The sequence below is a fragment of the Grus americana genome, chromosome 2, assembly GCF_028858705.1.
Source record: "Grus americana isolate bGruAme1 chromosome 2, bGruAme1.mat, whole genome shotgun sequence".
Classification (NCBI taxonomy): domain Eukaryota; kingdom Metazoa; phylum Chordata; class Aves; order Gruiformes; family Gruidae; genus Grus; species Grus americana.
The window spans coordinates 93,517,411-93,535,579 of NC_072853.1; the positions used below are offsets into that span (position 1 = coordinate 93,517,411).

Here is an 18,169-nt window from a genome sequence, read left to right on the forward strand (position 1 = left end):
TAACTCTTGTGGCATAGCCAAATGATGCATAGCCATGCTTCTCATAATTTTTTTCTCTGATCCTGTTCATCTTACTCTTTCTCAGTAGTTAAACCCTGGGGGACAGGTACCACATTGGAGGCAAAGTCTGGATTTTAAGACCCACGAGGCAGCGGTACCACTGCTGAGCAGCCACCCAGCATGTCTGCACTGCCCAGGTGCGGGTGACTTCCCAACAGTGGCACTGCAAGTCTTGGCCAAGGCACGCTGGCGGCACCCGAAGCCACCTGTTTCTGGCATCTCACTGCTCTGCTCCAGCAGTTCCCATCCCCGTCCTGCACCCCAGTGCTCTGGCACTTGTGTCCAGACGAGAAAGTGCCATCGTCCACCTCAAACTCTGCTGTGCCTACACCAGCCTCCCTCTGCGTCGCCTGTAGGCACCCGCAGCGCCACTGCTTTTACGTATGTACCTGCCCCACCATGCCAGGCCAGGACCAGAGCACGTGCTGCCTTTCGGGTTTCTCACCATTGACGCTGTCAAGATCAGCATCTATAGCACTGAAATTAAAGATGTTTTTGTTTCTTTCTTCTACAACAATCAGCTCATTAGTGAGAAGCTTTTCTTGATAAGTAACTGCTGCTTCTCCATGGTTTCTTTTTGTTGGCAGGAGTTAAATACCTACCTACTTCCAGCAGACTGACCCTGTCCTCTGCAGTGCCTGGTACACTCTCTACCCAAAGACACCCACAGACAGTGGAGAAATTTTCTGTTGAAAAATAATTGTTTTGTTAATTTAACTCCAAAATGGCTACAGTAAAAGGTCATGCTATCTTTAATGGGATTTTTCACAGAAAAGAGGGCAATATGAAGCAATTAATGGAAAACTACAGTTAAGATTAGAACCATAAAGCTCACAACAAACATCTTTGAGAATCTTCAAGTTAGTCAAGTGAATACTTTTTCTAAGACTATTATATTAATGCACCTCCAGGATCCTCTCACTGAGAATGTTTAGCAGAAAGAATAAGAATCAGCACAACAGTAATTAAATAAGTCTATTTATTTTTTCATTAATACAGTATTTCTTTCCCCACAGATGAATAGAAAGAATCACTTGTAAGACATGTATTGAAGAGCTATCAAAATACGGTGCTATTGAATCTGTTGCTTCTTTTGGAAGACAATCTGCTTTAGTACTATCCAGAAACATCTCTGCTGCCTACAGAATAATGAACCTTTTTTCCCCAACCTAATATCCATAATGGATCCAAGGCACACAACATTGTATTAACTTTATGAACCAGTTTTAACCCAATACTCAGAAGAGAAATATACCACATCAAAAAGTGTAAGAATGATTATTTGAAGAGAAAGTTTATTAACGATAAGGGCAGATTAAGCTATTGCCAGAAGGGGAATTATTCTGCTGGTGAAGATTAGAGTTTTGATTTCTTCTGAAAGAAGCTGACAATAGCATTTATACATTCATCAGATAACCACCTTTCCTTCAGGACTTCACACTCTTTACTGTTGACTGCATGGAGCTTCTCCTTTTCCATACTTCGTAACAGTTGCTTTGACACTGCCAAGGACTGGCGGAGAAAGAGAGGAACATTAGGAAGTTTTATTTTCTATACCTTAATTTGTTTCAGAAAACAGCACAATAAATACATTGAAATTCAAACAGAGTTGTATTAACATTGTACTTTTTAGTCAACCTTTTTGCTGGAAGTAATTTTTACATTTAATTACTGAGACTGCTAGTAAGGTGGAGGAGGTTAATGGGAAGGGAAACGGCAGTCCACTAAGTGCTCATAATCAGAGTAGATGGGCATAAGAAGCAAAACCTGTTCAACTGTCTGCAGTGCCAAACACAACCCACGTTACCAGCAGCTGGCATGAGCATCTCCTTGTCCAATACAACATGATACCATTGTGACCTAAGTAGTTTTGCAAAACGTAAACTAGTGAGCAGGATGGCTGCATTCAGCAAAAAGTAAAGCCTAGCATCATCTTGAGCACCCACAGTGCACGCAATAGAATTAATATTGTAGAACCAGCGGTAAGGCTCTTAAACCTAAACTAGTGCCAAAAGAAAAATCTAAGAGGAGGCATCCAAGGCACACACAGAGACTGCGAGTGGATTAATTAGTTTTTAAGGTTTTTCAACCATTGACTCTCTGTGTACAATGTGCTGTCTTAAATTCAGCCAGGGTAGAAGAGAGGTATCTGTTTCACAGCAGCAGAGGGACAGATCTGTGCTTGAAGGAAAATATATCGAGCCTTGTTATTTCAATTAAGGATGAAGTGAAATCAAGTAATAGGATAGGTTTGGCAGGAGGATTGAGTCCTATAGGTTTACAAGGTGGAAAAAAAATTGAAAATACTGACATTTTTGGGGAGGCTTGCATAAGCTTCTAATCTTGCCCAAACTTCCTTCTGAAAAGTCCTGTCAGGGAAGACTTCAGTCACAAGTCCCTGGGCACAGGCTTCTGCTGCAGTCAGCTTTTTGTTGAAGAGCAAAACCTCATTTGCCTATGTAAAGAAGAGGAGAAAGTATGATTCAATGAAACACAAAACTTGAGTAATCTGACAGAAAAGGTACAAGCTTCCAAGTCACATTTATTTTACTCTCTTGCTTGTTAGTGTCTGCCCTCTGAAAAGAGCACAGAATCACAGAACAGATGAGGTTGGAAGGGACCTCCAGATACTGCCTAGTTCAAACCCCCTACTCAAGTAGGGTCAGCTGGAATAGGCTCCCCAGAACTCTGTCCTGTTGGGTTTTGAGTATCTCCAAGGATGAAGACTTCACAGCATCTCTGCACAACCTGTTCCCGTGTTTCACCACCCCCACTACAGAATTATTTTTTTTACGTTCAGATGGAATGTCCCGTGTTTCAATTTGTACCCCTTTCCTCTTGGCACCACTGAGAAGAATCTGTCTCTGTCTTCTTTACACCCTCCCATCAGGTATTTATAAACATAGGTAAGATTCCCCAAGCCTTCTCTGCTCCAGGAAAAACAGTCTCAGCTCTCTCAGCCTCTTCTTATATGTCATAAGCTCCAGTGCCTTAATCATCTTTGTGGCTCTTTGCTGGGCCTACTCCAGTACGTCCATGTCTCTGTTGCAGCTGGAGCCCAGACCTGAACACAGCACTCCAGCTGTGATATCACCAGCATTGAGCAGAAGGGAAGAATCACCTCCCTTGACCTGTTGGCAACACTCCGTCTAATGCAACCCAGGATATCGTTGGTCGCCTTTGCTGCAAGGGTGCGTTGCTGGCTCATGGGCAACTTGTTGTCCACCAGGACACAGAGGTCCTTCTCTGCAAAGCTGCTTTCCAGCCAGTAAGCCCCCAGTAGGCACTGGTGCATGGGATTATTTCTTCCCAGGTACAGGACTCTGCCTTGTCCTTTGCTGAAGTCTATGAGATTCTTCAGTCACCCAGCATGCTCAGGTCCCTTGGAATAGCAATGCATCTGGTGCATCAACCATTCCCCTCAGTTTTGTATCATCTGTTGATAGTACAGTCTCATCATCTGGGCCATAATGAAGAGGTTAAGTAAGTATTAGACCCAGTATCAACCTCTGTCACACCACTAGTGACTGGCTTCCAACTCCTGTTGTTCACCAAGAGTCTACGTGTCTTTTTAAGCAGAGCTCCAACGTTGTCACCTGAAATTACCTCATCATAAATTTATTTGTTCACTTCCTGCAGTGACTCCAAGATTTCTAGAACATGGGCTGACAGGTTATATCTCACTGAACAGACTACCCTTAGATGTTGCACTTGCTCTACTCCTTACAGATTTAAACATTGCTCAACAAAAATACATTAACACAGGAAATAACATCAGGTAAGTATTTGAAACTATCCAGATTTTTTCTGTGTGATATCAAGAAAGCAAAAAGGGAGTTATGTCGTTCTAAGAAGTGAAAATGTAGATTCTGCAGTCTCTTTTTCTTTCTTTAAATTACTATTATTTAGCGTCCTTATTGCTAGAGTAGACAGAGGACATAAGAGTATGGACAGAAACCCAATATATATTAGAACAAAATAGGCAATACAAAAGGTCTGGAAGTAAATACATAAATGGATTTCTTCATATTCATATTTGGAGGAGTGGTTGAATACAAGTTTCCCACAGGGTTGGCAGAAACCACTGCAATACTTGCTCCCTTGCCTGATAAAGGCAGCCTACCAAGATATTTCTTAAGAGTACTCTTTTTTTTTTTTTTTTTTTAAACCCTGCTTTACATCATTCCCTCCCATTGCTGGAAGACAGATACGACCTTTGGCCATATAGAAATTGTCTCAAGAAGTTGGAGGAAACCATGAGCAAAAAAACTCATCAGCATCACAGTATGGCTTTAGAAGTGGTCTCTACTCTCATGGCGCCTGTGCTGATGCTGTCGTCATATTTCTTGATCTTTGTTTCAAAAGATGCAAACAGGAGCTTTCTTTGAGAACTCCACTTGCTCTTACAGTTGAAGGACACTGACACACCAAGGTCAGATGATGCCACGTACAGTGCAGATGTTCTCACCTTGGCTAAGCCCATGATTTTTGGAAACAGGTAAGAGGAACATCCTTCAGGGCTCTGTCCAAGTTGACTAAATGGGCTGTGAAATGTAGCCTGGGGCAAAAAAAAAGAAAAGAAAAAAAAGAACAAATTAAAGCAAACCTCACAACAGAGCATGGGATTAAGGTACTAGGATTTAGTTTTCATTTCAAAGCTTCTACTGTAACAGAGTTCACCAGAAAAACATTTGAACTGCTACTATAACAGGCTTTAAATACCATCCGGTAATACTGCTTCATCCTCTCAATGCACCCAAGAGCTGCATTTGTATAATTCAATACCCTTATCATAACAATCCCACTGATGAAGTTAGCAGAAGCTAATTTGCATGTGCAAAATCTTTCCAGAAAGGAGGTTCACACACATCTGCCCTAAAAGTTATTAAATACATAGCCCAAATAACTCAAGCAGTAAAGACCATTTTGCTTTCTGATAGCACACTATGTTTATTCTACTCTTGAAAAAGTCAAATCAATGAATCTTCTTTCCTCAAATTTTATGCAAAGAACCCGTGGCAGAAATGCATCATGAGGTCATAGAAAACAATACCTAATTGCAAGCTAGAACTGAACTACAGAATTTTGTATTTTGACAATTCACATCAACTTTAAGCAAGGAAGACAAAATGCTTGCCTTTATTTCCATTTAAAAATATGAACTGATACACAAAGAGTGCACAAGTTGCCAATGCAGCTTTCACTGTGATAGAAGGTAATCATCTCTCACTGTGCTGCAGTACCACAGATCAATAGACTTCCTAGCAAAAAAGTGGCATTTATATCATTGTAAGAAAAGATTAGACAACATCTGTCAGGATAGGCTAGTGTAATTGGCCCTGCTTTACCAAGGGGAGATGAACGATACCAGAGGTACAAACTGGTGCCCCAGGAACTGGAGCAAAATCCAGTGCAGAAGGCAATGTTAAGTGACTGCTCAAAATGCTGATTTGCATTCAGACTGGGCTGCGCAGCGTCCTGTAAATGTGGTTGGTACTGATCTCCTCCAGGAATACCTGGCTGAGAATAAAAACAGATCCTGGACATAGCAAAGCAGGCCACTTCTGGATTAGGTAGTCAATGCCTAAAGCACTCCAACCAAACTACTGGAGAACGTGAAATTAAGTAGTAATTTGGATGAGAATAACCCTACTGCATGGGAGTTCGCAATCCTCGAAAGGGAAGAATAGAGAACAATCAACTTCAAGTTTATTGAAGCCTTCTCAAAGGTAACAGGAAAGTTCTCATGAAGACTAATCTAAGTGAAAAGGCAAGTTAGACCCTGCAGAAATCCTCAAAGAATTACCAAGGGCACAAGCAAAAGCTGCCCTAGTGCAGGGAGAAGGTTACTATCAGATTGTCTCAGCTAAATCATGAGCTTGTCACTGACTTTAAATACGAGTACACAGAAAGTGAAAACTACGTCAGACAACTAAAGTATGAATTGAATATAAAAAAAACAGAAATACAAGGCAAAAATAAGATGCATTTACCAATGATTATGTGTATGAGTAGTAACAGGAAGTTCAAGTATGAATCTTACAGTATGAGGTATGAATCCTTCAAGAAGGAAAGATACTATTAACAGGACAAAACACTTAATGCTTATTTGGATTAAACAACTAAATCTATACTAACTTATGGCTGTGGGAGATATTATGCCAAGGGGAAAGTGATCAGAATTTGAAATAGTCTTAAGAAAGTGGAGAGGTATGAGTAAGAAAATGCTATTTATTACACACAAGTTAAAGTCTGGCATGAATAACTTGGTATACAGTGTACAATAGGGACAACTGTTTAACTGGCAACTTCACAGTAAGGGATCCAGGTGTTGTAGATCACAAGTATGTAAATTAAGTAATATTGTGGGATGTCAAAACAGAAATACAGTCTGCACAATGTGGAGAAGTTGTTCTGCTCTACTTCGCATCAGTAAGACATGATTTGGAGTGATGTGTCCAGTTTGTACCACTATGCTTAAAAGAGACACAGAGTAACTGGAAGGACTCCAGAGGAATGTGGCTGCAGACCTAAGAAAGCACATGAGGAAGAACTGAATGAATTACAGCTGTTTAGCTCAAAAAAAAAAAAAAAAAGAAAAAAGATATTGAGAGAGTGGATGTAAACCTGAGATATATCTAACAGTCGAAAGTACCCTGATGGCTAAGCACACTTAAGAGTTATTGTAAAGAAGGACAAAAATAATCTGTTCTTTAAATTCAGGAACAAGAAACAATACGTTCACCCTGCAGCAAAAAAGATCAGATGGGAGGGGAGGAAGAGGGAGAATCCAACAATTTTCTAGTAAAAGAAGAGATCTAGGGACCAGAATAGACTGAATAAATCATGCACACTATACAAGCATATATCAGGAGCGACATGGTCCTCGCCAATCCTGTTACGGGGCAAGCAGGAGGAGTTGGTTCCTTGCAGCTCAATTTTCCTAATTCTCCTAGCGACAAACCCAATCCAGCAGGGACTTTGTGGAAAAATCTGACACAGTGCTGAAGCAGGAATCAAAGTACCCATCATAGACACTTCTGCAAGCAAAACCTTGCCTAAAATTAAGGCCTTGCATTAAGTTCTGTATCTGTTTAATAACCTTATAAAAATGAACAGCGCAGAACATAAAAAATAAGCCATATAATGGGATTCTGTGCTATGCCTTCACATAGCTTTTGGTTATGCATTTGGCAAGTTACCTTCAAAGGAATCTTAAATAAATGAAAGCTTTTCCAAAGTTACCTTGGAACACACATTAGATAAAATGCCAGTTACTGCACTTCCATTCCAAAATAATCTTTTGCTTCCTATCCCACACCTGAAAGGGGCTTTACAATCATCATTTCACATCAGCTACTCTTTATGCACTGATACAGTAAAGAGTTTCTGAACTGCTGTCAGTAACTTGATAACCATAATGACAGCAGGGAAATTCCATGCGTGTTAACCACTGACTGATGCACCCCAGTGGTGGTAATTAATATAGGTGTTCCTTGATGTGATATAAAAAGCCTTTACACTCTTGTGTTCTCTTCTGTCAGATTACCCCAAACCAAATAATATTTGGTACAGAAAGGGGCTTAAAGACTGCCGCGGGATCAGCTATGTAATGTACTTACTCTGTCAGAAGCATAGACAATGTCACACAATCCAAGGACCGTTACACAGATTCCAATAGCTGGGCCGTTTACCACTGCAACCAGTGGTTTAGGAAAATCAATGAAATGACCCACGAACTCTCTAGAGAGAAGGAAAATCAGAGCATAAGAGACACATTCTAGTCTTTTTCATCAAATATAAACAACTTTCAAAACACGTGCTTAAATATTGCATAACAAAACTCATGAGCTAGATTCTATGTAGCATATGCTTTTGTCCCTTTGTCAAATGAGTTCTGATAAATAAAATACGAACTATTTGAAATACCTGCATTTCCTTACCAACTAAGAACCAAACATGTACCTGACAGCACAGCTTTCCTAGTGCCAGCAATCAAGTTACGAAAGCGCTGTCCTCTTCTGCTACGGTTACTGCGTACAGCTCACTACGAAGAACAGGCTTTTGCCCTATCTGCCTATACATTCATCTCATGGGACATCCATTCCCTTCACAGATTCTGTTCTGCACTGAAGCCCCAGCAGGCACCAAAATTGTGATGCTACCACAACACAGAAATCCCTAGTGCTGTTCTGGGTTTGAGAAACAGTGTTTTGTTTCATTTGACAGCTCCTTCTCCATCCAAGAAGTGCAAAGTACATTCTCAAAATACAGTATTTTTCAAAAGTGAATGGTGTTGTAAAAACACCGCTTCTCTGGCATCTCTGTGCATCAGTTGTAATGAAGCACTGTGCTTGTGTGATAGTAACAGCAGAGCAAATACAGTCTTCTCACCAGAGCAAGATGAAAGACCATGAAGTACACATAAGACTATGCACTGTGCTGAACACCCCGCAAAAAACTTCAGGCTGAAAGGCTTGCCAGATAACCACTGAATAACATCTTTGCAACAGATTCGGACTGCACAATTATCACTTTGTAGGGGGGCAACTGTGATCCACAGACAGCTTGCCTAAGCAAGCGCTGCAAAACTGAGTACTTGCAGTTCATCTTTAAAATACAAATCAAAACCACTGTTTGCTTTTCTGTGTATTTTAGATTTTCCATCAACTGGAAGTGCTTAAGGAAGCAATCCAACTTGCAAGCATCTCTCAGATGCAATCATCACATACAGAAGTAAAAAAGATAAAATCTGCTTAAATAGGGAAGAAAAACATGTTGTTTGTCCCCAAGCCCCCCCATTTTAGCCACTGTGTCAGATGATGCCCCTGATCTCCTTGGCCTTAGAAAATAAATTAGTTTAAGAGGTAGATTCAGACTCAAAGATCACAGAATTGCTGGGCAATTTTGAACAAATTCATTACACCTCATCTCTATTCAAAGAAGCCTGACAGTGAAGGTATTTTAGCATGTCCTGCTAGCGTAGACACTGTTGGATATCAAATAACTCACAAATTTTTCATTGCAGCTTATGAACTATACAGTCAAATTCATGTTTTCCTCATTATATCTGCAGGTACTTTGGGGACTAAAAAATAAAATCGAGTCTTTAGCATCACCGTACTTAAAAAAATTTATAATATTCATCACGTTTCCTCATTTATTTCACACAACTAATACTAGTTCTCCTACACGATCTTTGTGTTTATGCACATGGTAAGCCCTTAGACACAGTCATCTCAACAGATGTGTCGTAGCATAACTGGGTGGGTCCCTACTTGTTGTGTTTCTAACCATGCCTGCAAATTATACTTTACCCATTACGGTAACTTATGCATATATGAAACCAAGATGTTCTACTTGAGTAATATTGCTCCATCTTTTGCCATCTTCTCCATTTCACTGGGTTGGACATTAGTAAAATTATTCAGATCATTTCCACTACTATAGTAGTCTCCATTTCCTGCAGAGAACACATATGAATAAATGCACCAATGGTTTCTGAGCAGGTAAGAGAAGCTTCCATTTATTACATTTACAAATGAATTTCATTCTAAGTGTCTAACATTATTAAGTAATTGGAGGGATTGCCTCAAAGTATACACACTACCTTAAAGGACATCTACAGTTTAAAAATAAGTTTTGATTGACAATTCATTGAAAACAATGGGCAAAAAGCCAAAGAATACTAAATTTGAGAGAGAAAAAAAAATTTTCTTTTTCTGTAACAGTGTCAGATGGAAAAAAAACCCAAAACTATTTCTTTCCCTCCATACTTGGTCAATTTTGGGGTTTTTTCCTGTCAATTCACAATCATTCACATAGTAAGATGTGAGAAACTTTTTTTTTTTTTAAACAGGAAAATGGAAAGTTGACTAAACCCATACCAATGAACTTCAAAAGCAGTAGTGAAGATGCTGTGGAGCAGATATATCAGCTATTCAAAAGTAATAAAGCCCTTAGGAGTATTCCAGGTCTATCTTCTCATCTCAGAAAGATGTTTTGATGTAAAAGCAAGCTTGCCAAAGAATTTGAAACACCACCCTGAAATAATTTTGCCAAAACATTTTTGAAAAATATTTGGTCTATACAAGAAGAAAGAATTTCCTCACTTACACAATTCTATCTTAGTCTAAATATAGGTAGATAAGCTCATGTCAGCATTGCACTTTGGCATAATATAACAAATCTAAGAGAGGCATATGAAGTGTGGTACCAGTAATAACTGCTATAGTAGAATCATCTTTTCCAGCTTCTTCAAGCGCTTTGATAATTTCTCTGTACATCTGCATAAGAGGAAGATCAACAAAGTACAAATGTGATGCTGCACAAGATTGTAAAAAGGAGATTCACACTGATAACAAGGAACTTGAGAGACAGATTAACTACGGTCCTTTTAAGTGCGAAAAAAATTGCACCCACAGAAAATTAAGTATTACATGGGAGGCATTTCTGGCCATAAAGACACATACTTGCAATACTCAAGACTTCCAATGCAAATCTTAAGGAAAAATTAAGGTCCTTTGGAAAATAGACATTAACTGGAAACAGCTGGTTTTGAAACCTGAGAAGTAGTTTAAGTGGGCAAAATGATATATTAAAGAATTAGCAGCAGTGGGGTGAAGTCCCTGTTCTGGTATCTTTGCAGTTGTGAAACAGGATAATCACATTTCCAACAGGATGGACTTCCTCATGAAGATAGCTATGGGAACTGGAAGACTATCTAGACATACACACAACAGCGCTGAGCCAAAAGTAGGCTGCACACATGCTCCATTATACATAAGGCTACAGTTAAATCTCGCATTCACAAAACAGGCTAGTCTTCCTGCAGTTTGCCATTTTAATTTACTGCAGACCAGAATCCTATAATAAGTTTGAAAGAAACCAAAAGACACAGAAAAGCACAATCTGTAAAATTTTAGCTGAATGATTTCATTTTTTACTGGACATTTATTGCTTAGGTTGTCATTGGAGTTGAGATACTGAGCCCTCATGAAATTCAGACCACCACACTTCAGTCAGTGCTGCTAAATCTGTAGTAATGATTCTTTAAAAACTTAAGCAACTTACCCAGAAAAGAAAAAATCATTAATTCTCCTAAGTTAATTTCTTTACCTTATGGTTAATGGCATTTTTCTTATCAGGTCGGTTAAACATTATCTTTGTGATATTGTTTTTGGTGGTAACTTGTATCGTTTCATAGCCATCATGTGTGCTCTCTTCTGGGGAAGCATCTTTCTTCTGGTCAGAAGATTCTGCAGAGAGCAGACTTGAGACAAGTTCAGTATATTGCTGTTTGGCATTATCCTGTAATGAAAGAAAAAAAGAAGAAAAAAAAAAATCACATGAGATTATCAAAGGCCGAAATGGAAATCAGTTTGTTTTGCTATTCATAAAATGGGTCCCTGGGGCTCAGGGGACAACTGTGCTTCAAGACAAAAAAACTCCACCCCTCAATTAGAAAGCCTTCTAATTAGGATGAGAAGACAAACATGTTGTATTTAAACACTGCAGACCATGCTTAAAGTCATCTGGAAAGCAGTAGCAATGGATCCATAAAATAGAAGTGTGTAGATGCTGGGATGATGACATTTATTTTGTGGCAGAAGTGGCCCCATTCACACCTAGAATTACCAGAGACATCTTTGTTGTATCCCCAGCATTTACACATTTCTATGGATCCTTTGTTTCTGCTTTCCAGTTGGACATTTCTCCAACAAAATAAAAGCTTTATTGTTAGAACATGTGTTGCTGAAAATAAGCATGCTGAAATGGGTCTATGGCATTTTAAAATTGCTTGAACATGCTAGTTTCCATTTAGCACAAACATGATATGCAAAAGCTTAAAGAATCCTGCCTCCCTACTTACACAGGAAGTAGCAATTTAAAGGAATTGTTAAGTTCTTCGCTGTTATGACCTATTTTCTTGAAAGGATAATATACTTTGAACAATTCTATAATACATAATCTGTAGCACATGAAACTATCCATTCCCTCTCCACTATAACTTCAAGAACAGATTCTTTTCCTTAAGTCTTTCTTGGCTATTCCTAAAAGCTGCAGAGCCATCTAAAAAAACCAAACCTCCCCTCCCCCAAACAAAAAAAAACCAAACCAAAAAACCAAAACACACCCCAAAAACCCCAAAGCAGCACAAGAATATATTATGTTCATGAAATTATGCAAGCATATTTTCTTTTAAAAGAAAAAAAAATGCAAAAAACCCCCCTCTGCATTAAGTAATATCTTTGACCTCAGAAACTATTCGTGAACAGCAGTGACACAGCTGGTTTGTAAAGCTTATGTTTCCTTCATTTAATAGTAGCTGAAGAAACTGTGATAGCTATATGCAATGTCAGACTTACTACAGTCTGCACGAAAAAAGAACACTTATGTATCTTTGCATCTACATTCTTCCTGCTCGCTTCAGCTGAAGTAAAGACTTCTCTAAAGGTTATGAAAGGTATTAAAGATGTCAAGATATACTGAGAAAGAATGAAGAAAGGCTCTCAATACACCACTTTTTTCTAGTCTTTTAGTCAGTGACATAAGAGACTTTAAAATGAGAAAGTTATCAATGTGTTGGATTCACAAATTTGCTCTTTGTTGTAAGAAATGAGAAGCTCAATCCGTATTTCTTAAAGGGAAAAGCAGAACAGAACGTATTGTGAAAAATGCTGTTGTTATTGAAAGTCAACACATATGTAAAATATCTTACACTGGTACAAGCTGGTAGTAATAATGTAGAACTAGGCTTACGCAGGAAATAAACTCCAAACATTGAAGCAGTGAAATGGCTGTAGAATACAGTGCAAAACATTTTGGTGTCTGAAGCAGAGTCGCTCAACTAGCATAGAATATGTTTAGACATCAGCCATACGCTTACAGACCAGGCATTTCAAGGTAGACTAATCTAGAAAGTATCTAAGTGAAATTATAAGTATTGTCACCTGAGACAAATTGCCAAGAGAATTCCATGCATCCCACTTGGCTTTCTTGACAAAGTCCAGCATACCTGGTTTTGGAGAATTGCAGGGACCTTCAGTAGCCTGAAAAGAAAGTGAAACAAAACTTATTTAAACCTTTTATTAAAGTTCAGATGCCTTGGTAGAAAAGATGACGACTTAGGAATATTTATCTCATCAGGATACAGAATTCAACTCTGAGACAGAAGGAATACCTAGTCGTTGGCCAATATTCAGACAGTTCACATACCATGAAGTTTTCAGTGTCTGCTATTTCCTAATACCTAGTGCTGGGCTTTCAGAAGCAGCTAACCAATACTAGACACTCGTTTCCAAAACACCCATGCATGTCAAGTTCCCCTATCTCAAAAATTGTGAAAGTTTTATACTTAAAAAGTTAAAGGCTTGTAAGCTGTGTGAACAAAGAAACCATTGCATAGGATCTATTAAGCAGGATCTTACTTCAAAGTTGGCCCTACTACAAGCAAGGGCATCGGATCAGTTGAACCACAAGAGTCCGAGCTATCCTGAAGTATTCTATGATCAGTTTTCCTGAAGAAAAGTATACTATCGGAGAGCAATATTTCAAATGGGAGGTGGGAAAGAAAGAATACATTTATAAGCTCATTATTATTAATTAGTAAAACTACCTGGAACAGTCAACTAAGTTTTTATTTAAAGGAGCAATTGATTGCCTTCTTCAATATAAGAAGCCACAGCCTGTACTGACCCTGCAGCCAATCTTGATCCACAAATACTTCCCCAAATACCAGTATAAACCCCCTTAAGGACTTGCAACTATTTCTACAAAGGTTTCCTTCCATGCTGTAGTAAAGAATAACCTTCACTCAAAGTGTGGAGGAACAGTTCCTTGAATTTAGGAGAAAAAAAAACCCCAAAAACAAAACCTATGACAACCACACACACAAAAAAAGAAAAAACTCCAGAGATCAACGTACAAATGCCAACATCATCACATTATAGGTTCAGTCTACTGACTGCAGATATAACAAATTCAAGAGGAAGAATGTGGCATCCTCTTTTTTCCTAGGCATAAGCCATTTTCCAGAGCTACATCAATATATGCTATAATTATGGAAGGCATCACAATTGATGTAAATTGGCTCTATTTCTTTGAATAAAGCATGATTTATAAGATGAAACAGGTTTGGCTTCCCTCAGAATTCAGGCAGGGTTTGAGGGGCTGGCATTTCAAGAACAGAATTTGAGCACTTGAAATGAAGAGCTTCACAATACATTTGAAAAACCCCTGTTTCAAGTAAATAGTTTACAGGTCCATCCCCTTGCGTTATAAATGCCCCTTACAAAACAGAGTCAGTCAAGCCTACCTGTTTAAACAAAGCATAGAGCTTCAACTTAGTTTCATTCCCAGGATCCTTTTTCAAAAGCTTCAGTTGTTCTTGAGCCTTTTCAAAGTCTTCCTGGCTGACTTGCATGGTGGCTGCGGTCATGTGCAGCTGAACTGCTGGAATGCAAACAGCTTGCGCTGGCCTGTTAGTAAATGGGGAAAAAAAAATCCCATTGCCTGGGTTTTGCATAAGACTAGAGGAGAAACAGATATGCTACCTTTGAAAGACATTTAGAGTAAACATAAAACATTAAGTATTCGTACTTGCACTGATTACAACAACAAGCAAGATGCTTAGAATTACAGGAAAGTTGCTTTAGAAGTTTGCTTTAGTTGCAACATAATAAACCTTTGGAGAATATGCCATTATCTCTCTCTAGTAGGTAAAGCGCTAGATGACAAAGAAACTATGCAGTAATATACCAAATGATCATGCATAGACCACTAAATGGCAGTAGTGGTAAACTAATGTTTTGCTGTTTCCAGAATAATTCAGAGCCCTACAGGTTCTGTCAATGACAAACAAATAAGAAACACAAAGTGTTTTTATTAATGGTTTAAATCTCTGTATGCAACATTAAAAACTTTATATGTCTATGAATTAAAACAATGCAGCCTGTCTGTTTTCTGTGATCTTTTCATGTTTGTGTGCTCCTATCTAGAAACACTTCAATTTGAAAGCCTGGTTCTGCAATTAGGGCAGCATAAGTGAAGGTTCATTTCAAAACGTACTTTGGAAAAGGACTGGCTGTAAAACAGCTGGTAGACACTGGAAAAAAAGAAATGGTCAAAATATTCTAGGAGAAGAACTCTCCACCAGAAAAAAGGTAATTCCATTCAAAAAAAATCCCAAAAACCCACCACGCCAAAACCCCAAACCTCATTCCAAAGAGCCAAACCTAACTCAATCCTATCATGCTTTGTAAAAAAGTAGGTTTACTTCAACAGAGTTTGGAATCAAAAACCATGAAGTCTAATAATTTTGCCTTGTTTCAATAGGGCAAAAGCATGTTGTCTCAGCTTTCTATGTCTAAATTACAATACACATTAAGTATTTTGAAAATGTTAGCAGTTTATGTATCAACTTTCCTTCTCTATTTTCGCAAAAAAAGAATAAAAACCCCCCGACTTTCCCCATTCTAAACTTACAGACACAGTTGTCATGTTAGAACATCATATATGATAGATTTCATAACCAGTCACATCTGAAAAATTACCTCAAATGCAGACTGATAGAATATTTAATCATTAATCTGTTAACATTTCAGTTCCAGAACCATCATTTAAAAATCATACCTAACAGGAAAATTCTGCCTTTTTATATGCACATAATGAGAATTGTAGAGAAATTCTGCCTACTTTGAAAACATCCTCATTGCTCTTATTTCTTAAATAAAATTTATTTTCTGTTGCAAGCCTAAAATTTGCAGGCAGGAAGTGTGAAGAATGCCAACCATGTCCAATTAATTTTATTAGTCTTTCATTTCATGCAGATAGAAGGTTTTAGCTGTCTTGTAAAAATGTTTGTAAGATCTAATGGGTTTATGTCCTATTACAGCCCTTCTGTATTAATATAATCTAAGTATTTTTGGGCTACCAAGTTTGAATGACAGAAACAAAAAGAATATTTTCTGATATATAAACAATTTTTTTCAAAAAGAAAGAATTCCAGAATCTGCTTCAAAATCTCATGCTTAGAAAAAGAAATCTATCTGAATGATACAAAATGGAATAGGCTATCAAAAAAGGCTGCAGGAACAGAAAGTCTTCTTACACAGATTAGCTGTAGGCCTCTATTAACACAGCAGGGCACCCAGACAGACGTGGGTTAACCATCTGCCAGTTTAACTAACATTCAAACTGATGTGTTCAGAAGACTGTGCCAGAGTTTAACAAGTTTATCTCTTAACCAACTGGGAGGCTATTTAGCCAATTTGTGGGCTTCACCTCCAGCATCAATAAAAGCCCTTTGACAGGAAAAAGCATACCTAAACGGATACAGATACAGTTTTTTTTAATACTGAGTTTCTGTGATTAGTCTGTCCTGGAGTCGCAGAACATGATGCTCACTTTCAGATCCTATCCCTAAACATGTTTTTAAAGTCACATTTACAGGAATAAGAAAATCAGACTGCAGGAAGATGACTAGTGGTTTTGGGGGTTTTTTTCCTCCAATTTTGCTAGACATCTCTGGAACTACTTAAATGCTGCTGTCCCCAAGATGATCTGTGTATCTGGTACACATTTTTTTGTCAGTCTAAGCAGTAACTATACTGAAGTGGATTCGATGTTTAAAAAGGGAGATTTGGGTTTGCAACATGATTGACAATCTAGACTTCACTCCGGCTTGGCTATGGTCAACATTACAAATAAGCTTTAAGACTCTCTTTTATATACAATTTGATAGTGACCATAAATTAACAAGAGCATAGCAACCAGTCTGAAGGTATGTATGCACATATATTCAGTGTTAAGGGGTTTTGGCATTTAGCAGGTCATAAGTTCTCTTCCTTATTAAGGATGCAAAGTGGACAAGTCAGAAGAGGATGAGAAAACAATTAGGTGAATAGAAAAGGTCTGCCTGAGGAAAAGTAGAGTGATTTTTCATTGAGACTTAGAGCTACTTTCCTTTGCTGTTTGGTTACGTCCAGTTTTACTTCTTAGCTACAAAAATATTTGGGTAAAATATGTTCTCTATCCACTTCAAATATTCCATATTTCACTCTTTTCCTCCTTACCCTCTGCCTTCTAATAGGAGATTGTGCAACTCAGCTGTTTATTAAAGTCTAAAGTTCATAAGAAAAGGCCTCTTTTCTTTCGCTCTTCCTTGCTGTTGTAGCTCAGTTCTCTGCAGGATATCTATGATTCACTCCTTTCTCTCTGCCTTGTGATCTCAGAGGACATTTACCATGCATTAGTGGTGATCACCAGTTCTCAACGTGCTAAGGCTAAGCTGACTGCTACTATTTCTCTATTAAAATAACAAAGGATGAAAACACAAAGGAAAAATTAAGTTATTTAGCAATTTCTTCATCTTGGGCAGGGTATCTTCTTCAGAGAGATACACGAATAGCAGGAGCAGAGCTCCTTGACCCCAAGCAGATCATATAAAGACTGAGGAGATGACTTGCCACCTGTCAGCACGCAGCACTGCTGTCTCTGGGACCACACACCAACGCTGTGCCACAATCCCAAAGATGGAGGAGCAGGAGAGGCTGCTGTAGCCCACTATGAAGAGGACTTATTCCCTCTATCTGGTGCTCCCTCACTGTGATGCTGAATCCTAATTACTCCTTAACTGAGCAAATCCATGCCTCATTTTAGGGGCCTCACTAAAACCTCACAAGATTTTGCTGAAATCACACAAGGCAGGCAGAGAGCCTGAAACGTGACCTACAAACCACTAGTGTCAAACCTGCACTTGTTTCAATCCAAGCAGAAAAAGCAGCCTAGCAAGCCAATCAAACCCCCTCTCTGTATTTTCCCTTCTCACTTACTTGCTGCGACAAAGCTAAATGATTTCCTTCGCAAACCTTCCTCTCTTTATTGCCCTGCACCTTGCAGGCAATTAGCTGCCACAGCCCCACTGCTACAAATTACCTTTGCTGTACTGGCACCCACGGAAGAGCAGTGAGGGCCCTGCCCCCAGCTGGGTAAAAAAAGCCAACTCCTACCAGAGAGGGAAAAGCAGAGGAGTCAGGACCTGGCAGAGCACCCATAAAGTCCACAACAAATACCTGTGCAGTCCTGCAAGACCATTCACTTGGTACTT

At 38.8% G+C, this 18,169-nt stretch overlaps 1 protein-coding gene across 1 annotated transcript in view; it reads right to left on the minus strand.

Annotated features, from left to right (window-relative positions):
• Positions 1-1,025: 1,025 nt before the first annotated feature.
• ECI2 (enoyl-CoA delta isomerase 2) overlaps positions 1,026-18,169 on the minus strand; it is a 32,869-nt gene continuing 15,725 nt past the window's right edge. Inside the window, exons 2-10 of the mRNA XM_054817372.1 lie at positions 14,378-14,540; positions 13,014-13,112; positions 11,179-11,370; positions 10,277-10,346; positions 9,421-9,523; positions 7,683-7,803; positions 4,529-4,618; positions 2,372-2,515; positions 1,026-1,572 (exon numbers count right to left, since the gene is read on the minus strand). Coding sequence (XP_054673347.1) covers positions 1,417-1,572; positions 2,372-2,515; positions 4,529-4,618; positions 7,683-7,803; positions 9,421-9,523; positions 10,277-10,346; positions 11,179-11,370; positions 13,014-13,112; positions 14,378-14,540 — 1,138 coding nt within the window. The 3' untranslated portion in view covers positions 1,026-1,416. The remainder of the gene's footprint in view (positions 1,573-2,371; positions 2,516-4,528; positions 4,619-7,682; positions 7,804-9,420; positions 9,524-10,276; positions 10,347-11,178; positions 11,371-13,013; positions 13,113-14,377; positions 14,541-18,169) is intronic.